The sequence below is a fragment of the Hemicordylus capensis genome, chromosome 2 (assembly GCF_027244095.1).
Source record: "Hemicordylus capensis ecotype Gifberg chromosome 2, rHemCap1.1.pri, whole genome shotgun sequence".
Taxonomy (NCBI): Eukaryota; Metazoa; Chordata; class Lepidosauria; order Squamata; family Cordylidae; genus Hemicordylus; species Hemicordylus capensis.
This window is the reverse complement of record NC_069658.1, coordinates 55756752-55774880: the sequence shown is the minus strand read 5'-3', so window position 1 is coordinate 55774880 and position 18129 is coordinate 55756752. Positions and strand designations below refer to the sequence as shown.

Below are 18129 nucleotides of genomic sequence, written 5' to 3'. Positions count from 1 at the left end.
AGACTAATGTCCCTGGGTCCCCAAGAAAGAGGGACTTAATGGCAGGGTGATTGCTTGCTCTTTGGTTTCCCCTCACACCTCTCTAAAAAAGAAGGTGGGGGAGCAGGGGCCCATCTTCACTTTGTGTCCCAGGGCCAACTCCAGACTTGCTATCCCCCTGGTCAGAAAAAAATATGGTTTGGGCAAACAGTGGGTGGGGAAAATGAAATGTACTAGCAACCATTGTTACTGCAAAACTGAAAGGTAGAGAAATTCCACAGGATAGGAGAAATAGCAGGGAGGGAAGAATATTAGGCAATAAAAAGCAGTCACTTGAAATACTTGCCAATATAATGAATAAACCCAAAAAAATTACAATTGGCTGGTGTTCCACACTTTTCTTTTTACTGTGCACACCACTATGCAATTAAAACATATTTACTCGATATGAATAAATCGATATGAATAAATAAATAAAATGGCTCCCTGTCCTCAAAGGGCTCACAATCTAAAAAATAAACATAATATAGATACCAGCAACAGCCAATTGAGGGATGTAGTGCTAGGGGATGGATGGGGCCAGTTGCTCTTGCCCCTGCTAAATAAAGAGAATCACCACTTTCAAAAGGTGCATCTTTGCGGTACATAGCACACATGTACAGGTGTCTAATCATGCATACATGTTTTTGTGTAACATGCATTTCTTTTAAAAGTCAACACAGAAGTTGGACCCCTTGAAAATATAGAATACATGTACTGCAGTATTCATGTTGAACATAATGTATGAATAGAGCTTCGGTGATTTCTAAATTACAGAGACCTTGTTTGCATAATACTGTCCATCCAACTGCATGATGAAATATGTACGTACATCATTGCTCTTGGCATGCCATCCCATCACTGCATAATCATATAGGAGTGAAATATCTGACCCATCCCTCATTGCACAGTTTAATGTAATGTGTACATTGTCTCCTTAATTGTTGAACATGCTCCCTCTTTGTACTATTGCAGAGGTTTCCAACCTGTGGTGCTCCAAATTTTGCTGAACTATGATTCCCATCATCCCCAGCCACAACAGATTGTACTTGGGAATGATGGGAGTTGTAGTTCAGCAAAATCTGGAGTATCACAGGTTGGGAACCCCTGTGTTATGGTAACACTCAACCCACTTCCAAAGCTCTGTTATTATAACTAATTTGGGTAATGCATCCTACAGCTCCTTTATTATATATTCAGAGGAAAAATCACTTATTCATTCACTCATTCACTCATCCCACAAGCTAGGTATGTTTTTATAAACAGAACCTGAATTTATGCTAAGCATATTACAGCTGTAACATTACAATTATTACATCATAGAGCCTCTACACATGATCAGCATGTAGAACTGGGAGTGGTTTGGTGGGGAAAGCAGGTCAAGCCTCCTCTCTCTGCACATGAGCAGAAGCTGAAACCTGGGTGGCTGGATCAGCCACCCACATAATAACTGGCTCCGTCATGGAGCTGGTTGGGGCTTCAGGGATCAGAGACCGCCCGGCCCTCAGTAGTCCCAGAATGCCCCACATGAGTGCATGGAGCATTCTAGGGAGAGCCCCGAGGCCGGGGAGCTTGTTGTAACCTCCTGGTTGGGGGTCTACTCATGAGTTGCCACACCGTGGTGTCTCATAATCGCAAAAACAGGGTTGACAGAGTGCTCGCTCCATTAACCTCATTTAAGGGAGGGCTACTTTGGCAGGCTACCCACCGTTGAATCACTGGGCTCGCCCACAAGCCTGTTGGCTTTCTTTATGGGTAAAAACTGGGCTGGGCTCCCTTAGCCTGGTTTTCCCCCATCATGAGAATAGCCTCATAGTTTAACCATGGGGATTAGGAAGAGCTGTAACTCAGTCCTAAAGCACATGCTTCACATGCAGAGGGTTCCAGGTTCAATTCTTAGCATCTTCTAGTGGAGCTGGAATGATCCTGTCTGGAACCATGGAGAACCTCTGCTAGTCAGGGTAGACAATGCTGATCTAGATGGACCAATGGTGTGACTCAGTGGGGCTATTCTCATGATCTTCAAAAATCTGGCTAGGAGAGCCTAGCCCGATTTTTGCAGATCGTAAGAACCACCAGGCTCGGCTGCGAGCCCGGTAGTTCTAGAGCGGGTAACCCCTGCCCTAGAACCCCTGCCCTAAAACCAGGTTTGCGGAGCGAGCACTCCGCAAATGTGTTTTTCTAGATCATGAGTAGCCGCGGTGTGGCTTCGCGTTGCACCTACTCACAAGGAGACCTACTGAGGGGAGGTGAAAAGCCGCCTCCCAGCTCCGGGGGACTCACCAGCATGCTGGAGCTTGTAGGGGCCGATTGGCCCCCGCTCCCCCCAGCCCCCGCCGGCTCCGTCATGGATCTGGCAATCGTGTGGGCGGCCAATCTGGCCACCCAGGGCTCCCTCCCCGCTCACCACCCCAAACCGGGTCTCACTGATTGTGAGACCTGGCTCAGAATATGGCAGCTTCATATTCATCTGCTGTGTTTGACCTCACTATATCAGTAATAATGCCTAGAGCCTTTTCAACATGTGCAAACAATCGCCTGTCAAACAGGAAAGGAATACATAGGTGGGATGATTATCAAGTACACAGTGAGCCCTTTCTCACCACCAGTGAGAAGGGAGGGAGCCCGAAAGTGCTTACCTCCCCATACACAGGCAGTCATCCTTCCTTGGGAGAGTGGATCACCCAGCCAGATGAGCACTGGCTCCTGCCAGTAGCTCCGAGGGTCAGGGCGCCAGGGTATTCCATCGCACATTGCCCCTCACCCTGGAGCTCCAATAATGCACTGCGCGAGTGTGCAGCACATTATGGGTGTTGGAAATTCTCTGTGGTGAGAGAATCCCTTTCTCATTATAGCAGAGTGCACAGAGGCACAACACAGTGGATTTAGTTAGCCATGCGTGTGTGCTGAGAGTAAAGTAACTTGGAGCCAATTCATAGTTTCAAATCAATATAAAAGGCATTTATTAAGGAACTCCATTCTAGATAGGAAAGCGAGGAGTTAGGATCTATCTATCCTAATCTATCTATAGGATCTATCTATCCTAATCTATCTATCTAGCTGGATGCAGATGGATTCTGCATCCTCTCTGCACATATGGTGCAGGGAGAGGGGCTTGCCATGTTGCAAGGTAGAGGGGCAGGTAAGGAAAGAGAGAGAGGGGAAGGAAGTTGAATCCCTAAGAGTAGCAATCTACATTTCAAAGGGATAGCATCAGAGCAGTGGAGAAGTGATGACCAATGTCTTGACTCTCTAGCCCTCTGACTTACTAGTGTGTCCTCCACTTTCTGGGACAAAGAGACAGCGCAAAGTCCTTTAACTTCCAACAATGGGGACCCCCCTCCCCTGCACGAGTCTGCCAGCCACAGCTGCAAGCAGCCGCAGCTGACATGCAATCAAATAAACAGAATTAGGAGAGCACTCATTCCCATTTAGAAGGGAAGGTTGCTGCCATGGTGCAGCTGGTATTGGGCCCAATCCTGGTGGTTCACGTGCATGTGCAAAACTGTGCTGGGCTCTCAGTTTTGCAGATGTGTGTTTTGCACTTGCGTGTGAATAGCCTCAGTGACATGTGAGCTGGTTCTGTGAAACCACATTTGGCTACGTACCTAGAAGGACTGGTCTTTTCATGACTATGAGAATTGAAATGAAACATCTGTCTGATGGACATGACTGTTCTGCTACTGAAATTTGCTCTCATCATGCTAGGACCTTAAGTGAACATGTTGTCCACTGAATTGATGGTGGGGGAGTAGGGATGTGTGAACTGGCTCGAGGTCGATCTGGTTTGCAAATGAACTGGGAAAGCTTGAGGGCCCGCCCTTGAGCCAGATGGAGCCCAGTTTGGCTTGAAGTCAAGCTGAAACCCCTGGGCTGCCTCGCTGCCAGTTCAGGGTTCTAAACTTGTGTGTGTGTGTGTGTGTGTGTGTGTGTGTGTGTGTTTAGATATATAGATAAGGATATAGATATAGCCCAGCCACGCAAATGGACAGGGTGCATGTGCGGCAGCCTCCAAAATGGCCACCACCACATCAGAAAGGTTCAAAATGGCCCCAAAAGAGGCCAAACAGGCAAAAAGCAGACCGGGGCAGCACCCCCTGGAGGCTGCTGGACATGGCAATAAGGTGTTGTTGTTTTTTAAAAAAATGGACATTTAGAACCTGAACCAGCTCGGATTTCAGATTAGCCAGGGTTCTAATTCAGGGGCACAAAACTGAACATGCCTGGTCCGGTTCGAGTCTAAAACGGGCAAATCTGTTTTTTTGTACACCCTACCATTGGGCGGAGGGCCATTACATATGCTATTATAATGAAGTAAGAGCATGAAATTTATCTTTGGTGACACCCAATCGAAATATTTCAAGAAATATAATCTTTCAACCGCATGGCCCTTTCTAGCAGAGCTGGGACTTAAAATAGTTTATAGTTTATAAAGAAATAACAAGAAGGCACAGTGCATAATAGTATACTGTCACCACGAAATAACAGGTTATAGATTTCTGTTCAGAACTGCTTTTGTCAATCATGCTGTGCATTCATTCTTCCATAATTAAACCTATGCAAGTTATCATTTTAGCTTGAAGAGCCAGTGTGAAGGCTAGTACTTATAGTGCAGATTGCACAAATGGTGGGCTTTTAACTAAACAAAAACAGCTCGCTCTCTCTCGCTCTCTCTCGCTCTCTCTCTCTCGCGCTCTCTCGCGCGCTCTCTCTCTCTCTCTCTCTCTCTCTATATATATATATATATACACACATATACATATACATATACATATACATACACACACACACACACACACATACTGCAGTTGGGGAGATTGTATTTCCAATAACAACAACAAGAAGAACAACAACACCCTGCTTGAATGAGATTAGAATCGGAAGTTAAATTTAGCCCTAGCTAATTTACATGAGATTTCAAACAATGTTTCATTTCAAGACTATTTGAAATGGAAATACAGGTAACTGTCCATTCACTTGCGTTAGAGCTGGTCATCTGATAGCCTGCATACCACTGCCTTTTGTGGCAGCCAGCTGAACCTCAGCCCAACCCCGACAAAGCATGAAAGTCTTGCGTCCCACGATCAGTGGGAGCCTCCTGGAGAGTGTTTGCGGGGAGAGCGGGCTAAGCCTGCTCTCCCCACAGACGAGTAGTCAGTCTGCTCCGGGCGGCCACAGCGGCCCCTGGAAGCTCCAGCATGCCCTGCGTGAGTGTGCAGGGCATGCTGGAGAGACCCCCGAGATGGGAGGTGGCTTTTCACCTCCCCTCTGGGGGTCTCCTCGTGAGTTGCTGCAGCGTGGAGCCGTGCCGCAGCAACTCACGATCAGAAAAACCGGGTTTGCAGAGCATTCGCTCTGCAAACTCTGTGTAAGTGCCGGGCTACTTAAGTGAGTGACCCACTTAAGAACCATCGGGCTCATAGCCGAGCCCAGTGATTCTCACGGTGGGAGGAAATCGGGCTAGCCTCCGCTAGCCCGATTTTCTCCCATCATGTGAATAGCCTCCTTGTATCTTTTGAGCCTGGTTCTGACTAACATATGTCATATTCTGCTCCTGAAGCTGGTTTTTGGTTCTTGTTTCTCTGCTTAGCTTAGCTTTTGACCTTGGCTTTAGCTGTGACTCCTGGCTTCCTTTTGGACCCCCCTCACTTGGGTCCCTCACTTGTGGTACTCCACTGAGTCTTCCTGGTTCCAGGTTCAGGCTCCAACCTATTACCCAGTGGCTGCCTGTGGCAGTGCTATTACAGACTTTCATAGGGCAGCTTCACATGTGATGCAGCACCTATGGTTGCTGCAAGCTGCCACAGCCCTGCGAGTCAATGGAGCCTGACTTCTAGTCTTTTATTTGTTTGTCTGTTTGTTTATTACATTTATAGACCGCCGCATCCAAAGGCTCTGGGTGGTGCACAACAAGTTTAAAAAGACATAAAAACAAACACCAATTAATACACACTGCTTAAAACTATATAAAAATGCTTTAAAAACAATTCAAAACCATTTAAAACCAATTAAAATACTAAAAACAATTTACAAGCCATGGAAGGCCAGGCCAAACAAATAAGTTTTTAGGGCTCTCTTAAAGGCCATCAGTGAACCTAAACTGCTGATATCTGCTGGGAGTGCATTCCATAGGCCAGGAGCAGCTACAGAGAAGGCCCAGTTCCAAGTCGCACACAGACATACTGGTGGTAACTGGAAACGGACCTCTCCAGATGATTTCAATTTGTGATGCGGATCATATAGAAGAAGGTGCTCTCTAAGGTAGCCCGGACCCAAACCATTCAGAGCTTTAAAGACAATAAATACAGCATTTTATATTTTGCCTGGAAACATATCATTAGCCAGTGCAACTCTTTTAAAACAGGCATAATATGGTCTCTCCAGGTTTCCTCAGAGACCAGTCTTGTTGCCACATTTTGAACTAGCCGAAGTTTCTGAACTACGTACAAAGATAGCCCAATGTAGAGTGCATTGCAATAGTCAAACCTGGAGGTGATGCATCACTGATTTGAGATCATTTTCTTCAGTGAATGGACACAGCTGTCAAATCAGTCGAAGCTAATGGAAAGCACTCTTGGCTATAGCCTCCACCTGAGATACCAGGGTGAGACCTGGATCCAAGAGCACTCTCAAACTGTGTACCTGTTCCTTCTGGGGGAGTTTAACCTCATCCAGCACAGGAAGATCTAACACATCCCTCAAATTCCCATCCCCCACAATGAGCACCTGCATCTTGCTTGGATGCAGCTTCAATTTGTTATCCCTTATCCAGCCCATTACTGCCTGTAGGCAAGCAATTAGGGAGTGAATGCCATTTCCTGATGATGATGATGATGATGATGATGATGATGATGATGATGATAAGGAGAAATAAATTTGGGAGTCATCAGCATACTGATAGCACCCTGCACAAAATCTTCTGATGACCTCACCCAGCGGTTTAATGTAGATGTTAAAAAGCATTGGTGACAGAATGGAGCCCTGAGGGACTCCATATAATAAAGTAATATATAATAATATATAATATATAATAATAATATAATATAATAATCCCATTTCAAAGAGCAACCGTCACCGAACTCCACCATCTGGAATCTGTATGAGAGATAGGAGTGGAACCACTGCAAAGCAGTGCCTAGGCAAAGATATCCCAAGACTAAGCATGTTGTCCAAGTGTGCCTGGCATATTCTGCCCTACTTACCCTATCCAACCCCAGCACAGAATTCCTCCAGTGGCTGTTGCTGTTGTCTATCTTATGTTTGGTTTTTTGCCCATTGGGTACAGGAAACCATTTTACTTACTTACTTATATCTATGTAAACTGCTTTGGGAACTTTTGTTGAAAAGCAGTGTATTTGTCGTATTCATATTCGTAATTGTGTTTCTGAGCCCCATATCTGTAACCTACTTCAAATCTAGGTTACAGATTTTGGGTTTGGAATATGCTGAGATTGGTGGGTTCATAGAACATATCCAATCTAAGCATATCTTTACTGAGATCAGAGGTAAGCCTCCTGTGCACTCCCAGGCCCATGGTGGCTCATGGCAACCTTAGGTGCTGGGTTACATGAGGAGCCACCCATAGTTTTCCTAGTTGTGTGGGGCTCCCTGCTGGATGCTGTATAGACATAGACAGGGTGCTCTAGGCTGCCAAAATATTTCTATATTGGGCTAGATGAAACTAAATCTTGCCATATATAACTTCATTTGCTTACATTTTTTTTCTTGTTTGCCTCTGGTCTTTGCAAGATGAGAAATGTTGCTGGTCTTATCAAAATTTCTGAGGGGATTTCTATATATGACCACTAGCTTGCACACAGTCACATCAACAATGGGCTAATGGCAGAGGACAATTTGGTTTCAGTGGTATCATATTTATGATAGTGCATACTATGCACAATCTGTGCCCATAGATAGCCCACATCCTAGCCCGATTTTTGTGATCATCAGAACCACCGGGCTCGCAGCCTGGTGGTTCTGGAGCGGCTAACCTGCTCCTATAGCCCGCCCCTTAGCCTGGGTTTGCGGAGCGAGCGCTCTGCAAACGCGGGCTATCTGCTTGTGAGTAGCCGCGGCGCGGCTCCGTGGCTACTTGTGAGTAGACCCCCGGCCTGGAGGCTTAAAAGCAGCCTCCCGGCTCGGGGATCTCCCCAGTATGCCCTGCATGCTCGAGCAGGGCATACTGGGGCTTCCGGGGGCCGCATGGCCCCTGAGCTCCCCAGCCCCTGCCAGCTCCGCTTAGCCCGCCCTTCCCGCTCACCGCTAGGAACCGGGTCTTACTGATCATGAGACCCGGTCCTATGATTGTATGAACTCCCACTGAAACCAATGAAAGGACTCCAGAAGAAGCTATTCTCTCAAACCATAGTACTTCCTAAGTAAAGTTGTGTTAATCCTGAATTAAACAATTGTCTGCTTCTGAAACTTGCTTTGTCTGACCTGTTAAGCAATTAACACAGCAAATGTTCATTACAATAACCAGAGGCTTAATTGGCTTTAATATGTGTCCTCTTGGGGACCTACATTATACCTTATGAAAACCGATCTGTTTGAGTCTTGGTAACACTTTTGTTTTGCTAAAGAATTCCTCAGATACTTTGCCAGAGGAGGAACCTTCCAAATTCTATTTGAATTGTATCTTAAGGAACATTCCAGACATACTACTGGGCTCAGAATAATCAATTGCATGTAGTAATTCACTGGTGGCTTCAGATATTAAAGGAAACACCAGCAGGCTAATGCATGAGAGACTTGCAGATCTGACAGTTCTTTGTAAATGTCCAAAGAGAAACTTGCACAGGGGACATATGTGGGCTTTATATGTATCTAATGTCCCTCAAAGAAATTCCCTTTTGAATATTAAAAGGAAGGGTTGCTGGTTGGATGTGTGGTTGGATATGTCATTTACATATCTGGCTGCCAATGTTTCATATGCTCAATGAGTATTTATTCATTTTATTATTTATGCATTGATATGGCGGCCATGAGCCTCCTGCTTTGGGCAGCGGCCGCTTTGGCAAGTCGGCGGACCTCCTCAGCAGTCTGGGGTCGCCTCCCGCTGCTGGGACAGGTCGCCAGTCACTCTGGAGTCGTAGCTCCAGTACGCCATGGCAGGCATGGGAAAAGAATGTTTACCATCAAGCCAATAAACTTTTACGACAGGAGGTACATGTATTTGTTGAGATTCTATATTTTATTGACTGGAATCTCACTGATTGTATTAATAACATTTGTTAATGTCTTTATTGGTGAAGCTGAACTGGCTGAGATTCCAGAAGGCTATGTTCCTGAGCACTGGGAATACTATAGCCATCCTATAACTAGGTGGATCACTCGCAATTGCCTTGATTCTCTTGAAAAAGAGTATGAAAAGGGAATGACTTTTATTTCTTGGGAAGCTGAGAGAGCTGAGTTAAGGAGGACAGAAAAGGAAGTAAGTCGGCTAATGCAAGAAAGGGGGGATGGAGCATGGTACCAATATGAAACCCCCAGCACCAGTCTTCTTGATTATTCTCCTAAAGCAACGCCTGACAACTAAGTTGGTAGTCTCTTATCTCAAGCATGCACGTAAAGAGCAGCTGAATTATGTAATGTATACCTGACTTGGTCACTCAAATAAAAACTTGTTTCCATACCTTATTCATGTATTTGATTTCTATAAATAATAAAATAAATAAATACTCATTCAGCATATGTATTTGATTTATAGTCACCTTAAGTGGCGCAGTGGGGAAATGCTTGACTAACAAGCAGAAGGTTGCCGGTTTAAATCCCCACTGATACTATATTGGGCAGCAGGGATATAGGAAGATGCTGAAAGGCATCATCTTATACTATGTGGGAGGAGGCAATGGTAAACCTCTCCTGTTTTCTACCAAAGTAAACCACAGGGCTCTGTGGGTGGCAGGAGCTGAAATCAACTTGACAGCACATTTTACCTAATTGATTTATATACCACCCTTCCAAAAATGGCTCAGGGTGGTTTACATTTAAAAAAAAATTAAAATCAAAACTAAATCAATTAAAAAATTAAAATCATTTAAACATTAAAAACATTAACATGTATGTAATACATGTGTAGTATGTAAGCAAGAGACAAAAAAGTGAGTTATTCACCCCATAGTATGTATCTGGACATATGCATAGTATATCCAGATCTATACTGTCTACTACAACCATATTAAAATGTGCATATATTTTATATGTTTACCTTCTGTTCTCTTGTATTCCACCCTTGTGCCTCAGTCCATTTATACATTTTGCTTTCATTGTGAGTCTTTAAGAAGAAGAAACCTTTCTGATTCATAAAAAATATGAGGTTACATCCCCTTACTTTGCAGGGAGGAAAGAGCAGCAGCTAAAAACAACATGTTCAAATATGGATACTGTTGTTAAAATATTACAACACAGGATTTAATTCAAAGGCAAATTGTATGTCATTATTTCAATTTTCCTCATTTTGTCCTTGATCAAATGATACCACTGTACTCAATCAGGATTAGATCTTGGTGCACTTAGTGACAAATTTCCTGATAGTGGTTGACATGACGTACAGTATACCACAGACAGTTCTGCACTGCTTGCATTGCTGTGAGTGCCTAAAACAATGCTGGCGCTATTGTGCAAAAGTGCTGTTGCGCTGATATATAAAATTGTGTAGCCACATGTGATTTGGGTCCTACAGCATAGTCTAAGGGCACATGATCCAGACATGTTGCTGAAGCTAAGCAGGGGATGGGGCTATAGCTCAGTCATAGAGCTTTGAACTGGCCATGCAGAATGTCCCAAGTTCAACTCCTAGCATCTCCAAGAAGGACTGGGGGAAACTCCTGCCTGAAGCTTTGGAGAAGCCACCAGTCAGTCCAGACAATGCTGAGCCAAATGGACCAATGGTCTGACATAGTATAAGGCAGCTTCCTATGTTCCTATGAAACTAAAGCCATTTACATATCCTGTCAACCAATGAGGCACTTCACATGATCGGTGTGAAGCACCTGAGGGGGTTCTGCAGGGAGACGAGCAACCACACGTAGCTGGGTGGCTTGATCGGCCACCCACACAACTGCCGGCTCCGTCACAGAGCCGACAGGGGTGGTGGGGATTGGGGGCAGCACGGTGCATCCTGGTGCATCCACAAGTGCGTAGTGCATCCTGGAGAGACCTCTGAACCTGGGAGGCTGCTTGCAGCCTCCAAGTGGGGTTCTCCTCATGTGTCACTATGGCACGGAGCCGTGCTGTGGCGGCACACAATTGGAAAACCTGGGTTAGTGGAGTGCCTGCTCCGCTAACCTGGGCTAAGTGGAGGGCTACTTTTGTGGGCTAGCCACCAGAGAACCACCAGGCTTGCCCGCGGGCCCACTGGTTCTCACAATGGGGAAAAAATGGGCTGGGCTTCTTTAGCCCAGTTTTTCCTCATCCTAAGAATAGCCTCAATGTGTTTCAGCTAATAGTATATATTTAACCAATACATTTATCCAATGGTATACATTGAAGATTATTATTATTATTATTTTACATTTACATTTATGAGAAAATTGGCTTCAAGATTTGCCTATACCTATGTGCATATTTTTATTGACTACCGCAAGAGCTCTATTAATCTTTATCCTATGATCCATTTATGTCTTTTACAACCCTGGAAACATCCAGCAGTCAGAAAGACCCTGGGACCATGCCTGTCAGTTGTGAATCCTACAGCAAAAAGAACTTTATACACCTGCTTTTAGGTAGCATGGATTTATTCCTCTAGAAAAGGCAATAACCCCATAGTTAGTGAAGATTTCACCCTCATAAATTCTTCACAGCATCATTCATGGCCATAAAAGCTCATAAAAGCAGAGGGAAAACATTCAGATTTATGTTCTGAATCAGCACAAAAAGTTCTGAGAAGTGAACTGAGATCCATAGTTGTAGAAACTTGTGGAAATGGTAATACCCCCAGAAAATTGCCTTCATTATGAATGAGTGTCACCCACACCCATGAAAATAAATTTGAGTTCAGTCACTGACTTCAAAGGGATGTGTGCTATAGCTGATGTCCAGATTTCTGTTAATCACACTGTTTTAACTGCCAAAGGAAGGTATTTTGAATAGACTGAATTATGAGTTTCATGACAGACAATAATATTTAAGAGATTTTCATTGCTCCTTAGTTTCTTAATTTGAATTAAAATTAAGAGAAATAATATGAGACAGTTTATATCTCTTAAATGGTTCTGTGGAAGTGCAGTACTGTATAATAATTTGGGGTTTAAGATGCCTTTTTGCTTTTCTATTTTCAGATTCAGTTATAAGCAAACAAAACTGTTTGCCTCAAAACAGAATAAATAGGCAGTGCTGTTCCAGAAGTGCAGGGTGATAGGTGGAGTGAGGGTCTGACACTAAAGAGAGGCTCACTGGACTGGAGAGGGGATAGGATATAAGTGAACATTAGAACTCTGTGGGTATTCTCTATGATAAAAGGGGGTGGGCACAAACTGGGGATGCAGCCTCCTGTCATGAAGAGAAGGGATTTGTGGAAAGGACTCACTAGGATCAAGGAGGATTCTGGATCCATTATGGGTGCCATAACACCTTGGGTAGACACCTACCTGAGATTTCAGTTCCCCTGCAGTGGCACCATGCCTAAGAATGATGAGGCTCTAACAAGAGGCAAGATGCCTCTCAGGGCCAGTGCATCACAGGGGGGCACTGATGTTGGGAGGGCGTGTGCTGCTCCCTCCCCCCACTGCGGTGCACTTTTCCCTGTCACCTGTCACCCCGCCACTGGTCTGACCAAGTCACTCTTGCCCTCGGCTCACTGCTCATGCATGTGTGCATGCCCTGCTGACTGCTCCGTGCGCTCACTCTCACTCACTCCCTCTCTCCCACTCTAGACAGGCCCCAGTGGCTGGCTGAGCGAGTGGTGAGCAGCCTACCTCTCTGATCGGCAGCCACCTTGGCTCGCCCATGTGTACCTGCCCTGCTGCTGCTCCTCTGATTCCTTTTCTCCCCTACCCATAGCAGGCAGTGTGCACGGTGCCTGCGCAGTGTGAGCAAGTGACTCACGTGACACACATATTGGTGTTGCATCACACTCAGCAGGTAGCGTGAGAATTATGGGTGGGAAGGAGTTAACGGTTCGGTTAGGTTCAGTCCGGGTGGGAGAGTTGCAAATGTTGGGGGGGAAATTACCTTATCCCCCTCGGGGGAGTTGCTGGAGGTGTTGTGGTGGGGGGGATCCACAGAGATTCCCTCTCCCCCTGCTGGCTCTCCCTATGGCCCCTTTTGGCCGGTTTGGCCAGCTGGTTTTCAGCCTTCTCCAAGTGGCACGGTGGCCATTTTGGAGGCCACATGCCTGCATGATTGGCCTCTGCATGGCCCAGGCCACACAGAGGCCAATCACACAAGAGCGCGGCCTCCAAAATGTCTGCTGCGCCACCAGGAGAAGGCCAAAAGCGGCTGAAGAGCCACCCTAACCAGCCAAAGGGGGCCATATGGAGAGCTGGTTGGGAGAGGGGGAACTTCCATGGACTCCCCCGCAACCTCCAGCAACTTCCCCGAGTGGGGTAAGGTTAGAAATATATATATTTTAAAAAATTAAGCTCGCAACCCCCCTGAACAGTCAGGGGGTGTTCAGTCCAGGTTCGGACTGGACAGGGGGTTGTTCAGTTTGACCCTGGACCATCGAACTGAACCAACTTGACGTCAAACTGGCTCAACATCAAGCTGGTTTGCACATCCCTACTAGGGAGCAGACAGAGGAGGAGGAGGGTGTGTGCACTAAAAATAGTACTGCTATGCTGTGACTTAGTGACTGCCTTCAAGGTACAAAGCTGCTGCTGGTTTGAGAGGTAAAAATGTCCACACATACAAACCCCAACCCTTTTCCTTCCCAATATTTTTTCATGATTGTGCGTTCACATACAGCCATTGTTCCCCTATCTGCTGCTTATCTGTGTCATTTTGTATATATGTATACTTTTACATTGCAGGCTGTATTTACTAGCTTTCTTATTAAAAATAGCAGGATATATTTATTTTTAAAAAGCAGAATTGACACTTGGTTTGTATAAATGGCCCCACCCCTGAGATCCCCTCCCCCACCGAGACGACACTGATAGAGGAATAAAATACATGTAAGATATTTTTAAATTAATGTGCTTGCAAAAAAGAAGCAAAAGAACACTTGGAAATTTGTGAGATTCAACTACAAACGTTATTCATTTTATATACAATTTATCAAAAAAACACACACACATATAACTGGAATTTAGGTATACTGGCTCTGAACATGGAGGTTCCACACAACCATCATGACTAACAACCAGTGAAACTTCCCAGAGAATTTGTCTATCCTTTTAAAGCCATCTAAACAAGTGGCCATCACCACATCCTATGGCAACAAATTCCACAAATAAATTACAGATTGTGTAAAGAAGTGCTTTCTTTTGGCTATCCTGACTCTCCTTCATTTTGTAGTATTATGTAAACTTCTGTGATTTCTTCCCTTGGTCCCCCCCCCCTTTTTTTTTAACCCAAGAACCCCAAACAATTTAACCTTGCTTGTAGGGAAGTTGATCAAGCTCACTGGTGAAACTTTACAGCATTATTCCATTCATAGAATAATGATCAGTATGATAGGTGGTGCTCCATGTTGACAGTGTTTACTTCATCAAAATAAGTATCAACAATAAAAAATATGAAATACAGGAACTTATAAATAAGCTCCTTTTAAAGTCCCTACAAATATTTATTTACTTTGATGAAGTAAATAGTGATGCTGTTCTCATCAGTGAGCAAAACTGGGCTAAGGGAGCCAGGCCAGTTTCGGTCACTCATGAGGACCACTGGGCTCGAGAGTGAACCTGGTGGCTCCACAGCAGCAAGCCACCCACTTGATGAGGTTAATGGAGCAAGCGCTCCATTAATCTTGTTTTCTGGATCGTGTGTCAGCCATGGCTGCAGCCATGGTGAACACACTAGGGGGGAGGGAGGGGGATCCCAGAAATACACTGCACACTCACATGGTGCATTACTGGCGCTCGGGGGGGGCATGGCACCACACAGCAGAGCTTTCCTTCATCTGACCCCCAGAGCTGCTGGGTGAGGTCAGCGCTTTAAGTCCTAAAATTAATTGGACTTGCTGAGAATCAAATGGACCTTGTGTTGTACTAATTCAGGAAAGCCGCTGCTCATCTGGGCAAGCAGTCTGCCCGCCCAGTGATGGGTAAGTGATTGTCTGCAGGGGAGAGTGGGTCCAAGCCTCTCTCTCCGCAAACCTCCTCTCGAAACTTCATACTGGTTGGGTGAAGCACCTCACTATCTGGAAGGAGCACCACCTACCATAGGAAAGGAAAGGTCGAGTCAGTGTTGACTTCTGGCAACCACAGAGCCATGTGGTTTTCTTGGTAGAATACAGGAGTGGTTTACCATTGCCAGTATGAGATGAAGCCTTTCAGCACCTTCCTAGATCGCTGCTGCCCGATAAAGGAGTTTCCCATATTCTGGGAAACAGACCAGCAGGATTCCAACCAATGGCCTCCTGCTTGCTAGCCAGGTTGCTTCCCTGCTGCGCTGTTAGGTGGCTACACCATCAACTATGATACAAATGGAATAATGTTGTAAAATTCTGTGTCTCACTGAATAAACTTCCAAGTAGGAATCAAACCCCTTTCCAAAAAGAAATCATTTTTTGCTATGTATATGCTCCTTTTTAGGTTCCATGTTCTGGGGAGGATCTTTCCACATATACATTCGTCTCTTCAGAGAAATGCTGTAGCCATGGAGAGTAGGGGTTGCATTTCAGACATCATTACTAGTTGGGGCTTCCACGCACACTCTTAGGAACATGCAAGTGTGTGAATATAGTGTCCCCACTTCATATAACCCTTGAATGAGCTCCCGGGATAGGAAATACCCCCGTGATTAATTTGTAGTGGCATTTTCATGTGGGCATTTGATGTTGCAGTCAATGAAAGATGACGGTGCATGTATGGACTGCCTCTTATTTCTCAAACCTTGAAATAAACCTTTGTTGACATTAACTCTTGGCCTATGACAGCCTGTTCATACGATATTGAGTATTTACTGCTCACTACTTGTTTTTATTCTGACTATGCATTCATCCCTTCACTGCAATTTTCTTATTACAGCATTCGCTTTGAAGGAAAAATAGTAGCATTGTGGGAACAAACTGAGAGTTTGTAAAGGAGTTTGGGGAAAGGGGAGATATAGCCCGTCATTGATACTGATGGGTGGGGGGACCGATTTATAGATTGCAAAGGAGTGCTAGAACCCCTAGCACTGGCCCTAATGATTCTAAATACCAGATGCAGGAGTGCAACAGCAGGAGGGAGGGGGCACACCCTCACCTCTTGCCTGTGGGCTTCTCAGAGGCATCTGGTGGGCCGCTGTGTGAAACAAGATGCTGGATTAAAAAGTAGGGATGTGCAAAATGATTTGGGTACAAAATGATTTGTACCTGAATCTGTCCAATTTGGGTGATTTGTAGACAAAACAAATCACCCCTGTCCTCAGTTGCCCAGATTTGGGTCCAAAACAAATCACCCCAGATTTGCACCCAAAAAATTCAGAGATTTGGACCTTCATTTTGTGGCCAAAGTGGGTTGAGTGGTAGTGCCCAATGGGTAGAAGCTACCACCCAAATTTCAAAAAAAAGGAAAGGAAGGAAGGAAGGAAGGAAGGAAGGAAGGAAGGAAGGAAGGAAGGCAAAGGGGTTATTTTAAAGAATTTTTGAAGTTCTTTAAAAATTCAATTTTTGTCATTGAATCTACTCTCATTTCCTACTAGAGAATCTACTCTCAGAAGAACACCTCAGAAACAACAAAACCTAGTGCCCCATGGGCTTGTTACTTTGGGGGTGGTTGGCACCCTATATGTACTACACCACACCCCACTCTGGGCCACACTGGTGCCCCCCAAGTGGAGTTATGGGGCTTCTGAAATTCCCAGTTATTTCCTATGAGGGGAAAGCTTAAAGATGCACAAACTTAAGAAATTCTTTAAAAATCACACACTTCACCAATTTCTTTGAAATCTGGGTGGTAGCAGGCACCCATTAGGGCACTACCACCCAACCCAATCTTCTGCCCCCAAAACTCCTTTTCTGCCCTGAATCTGCCCCAAAGACATCCAAAATTCAAAAATTCTTTAAAAATCACCCCTTTGCCCAATTCTTTTCAAATCTGGGTGGTAACTTCCTTGAACCCATTGGGCACTACCACCTACAACAACCAACTCTGGGACACCCTTGTGTCAGCCCCCCCAGGGAGTTATAAATAAGGATGCTGAAATCCCCATTATTTCCTATGGGAAAAAGCAAGTAAATTTCAAAAATCATTTAAAAATCACTCCTTTGCCCAATTTCTTTGAAATATGGGTGGTAGCTTCCTTGCACGCATTGGGCACTACCACTCACCGTAACCTGCTCTGGGACACCCTGGTGCCCTCCATGTGGAGCTATAAGGCTGCTGAAATCCCCATTATTCCCTATGGGAAAAGGCTTAAAGACGCACCAACTCCAAAAATTCTTTTAAAATCACCCCTTTGCCCAATTCCTTTGAAACTTGGGTGGTAGCTTCCACCCATTGGGCACTACCACCCACCCCCAATTCCTTTGAAACTTGGGTGGTAGCTTCCACCCATTGGGCACCCCACTTTTTTGTCCCCAGGACCCCTTTTTTGCCCCAAATAAATTCAGATTTGGATTCAGAAAATTCAGGTACAAATAAAATCTGGTGTGATTATGGGGGCAGATTTGGACCCAAAACAAATCTGGGGTGAATCAATTTGGGTACAAATCAAAACAAAAAAACTGATCCAGGCACATCCCTATTAGGCCGTTGGCCTGATCCAGCTGCTGTTCTTTTGTTTTTATCAGTCGTTTGTAACAATGTTATACAAACAGTGTTTGTAATAGTGTTATATATTCTGGTGCTTCTTTTTTGTTTGCTTGTTTTGTTTTTAAGAAAGTTATAACCAACCCTGGAGCTGTCTGAGCTCCCTTAATGTATAGGATATTACATATTATAGGATACAAGAAAACAGGAAAAGGGATATAGGATACTGCATATTGTCCATGGCTAATATCCAGACTAACCCTGTATGGAT

The 18129-nt window shown here is 44.9% G+C and overlaps 1 protein-coding gene and 1 long non-coding RNA gene across 3 annotated transcripts in view; one reads left to right on the top strand and one right to left on the bottom strand.

Annotated features, from left to right (window-relative positions):
• LOC128346381 (uncharacterized) overlaps positions 1–18129 on the bottom strand; it is a 140639-nt gene that overhangs the window by 76846 nt on the left and 45664 nt on the right. The window lies entirely within an intron of this gene.
• On the top strand, positions 8993–9556 carry LOC128346380 (NADH dehydrogenase [ubiquinone] 1 beta subcomplex subunit 5, mitochondrial-like). Its single transcript, XM_053299618.1, has one exon. The coding sequence runs from the start codon at positions 8993–8995 to the stop codon at positions 9554–9556; it is 564 nt and encodes a 187-aa protein (XP_053155593.1).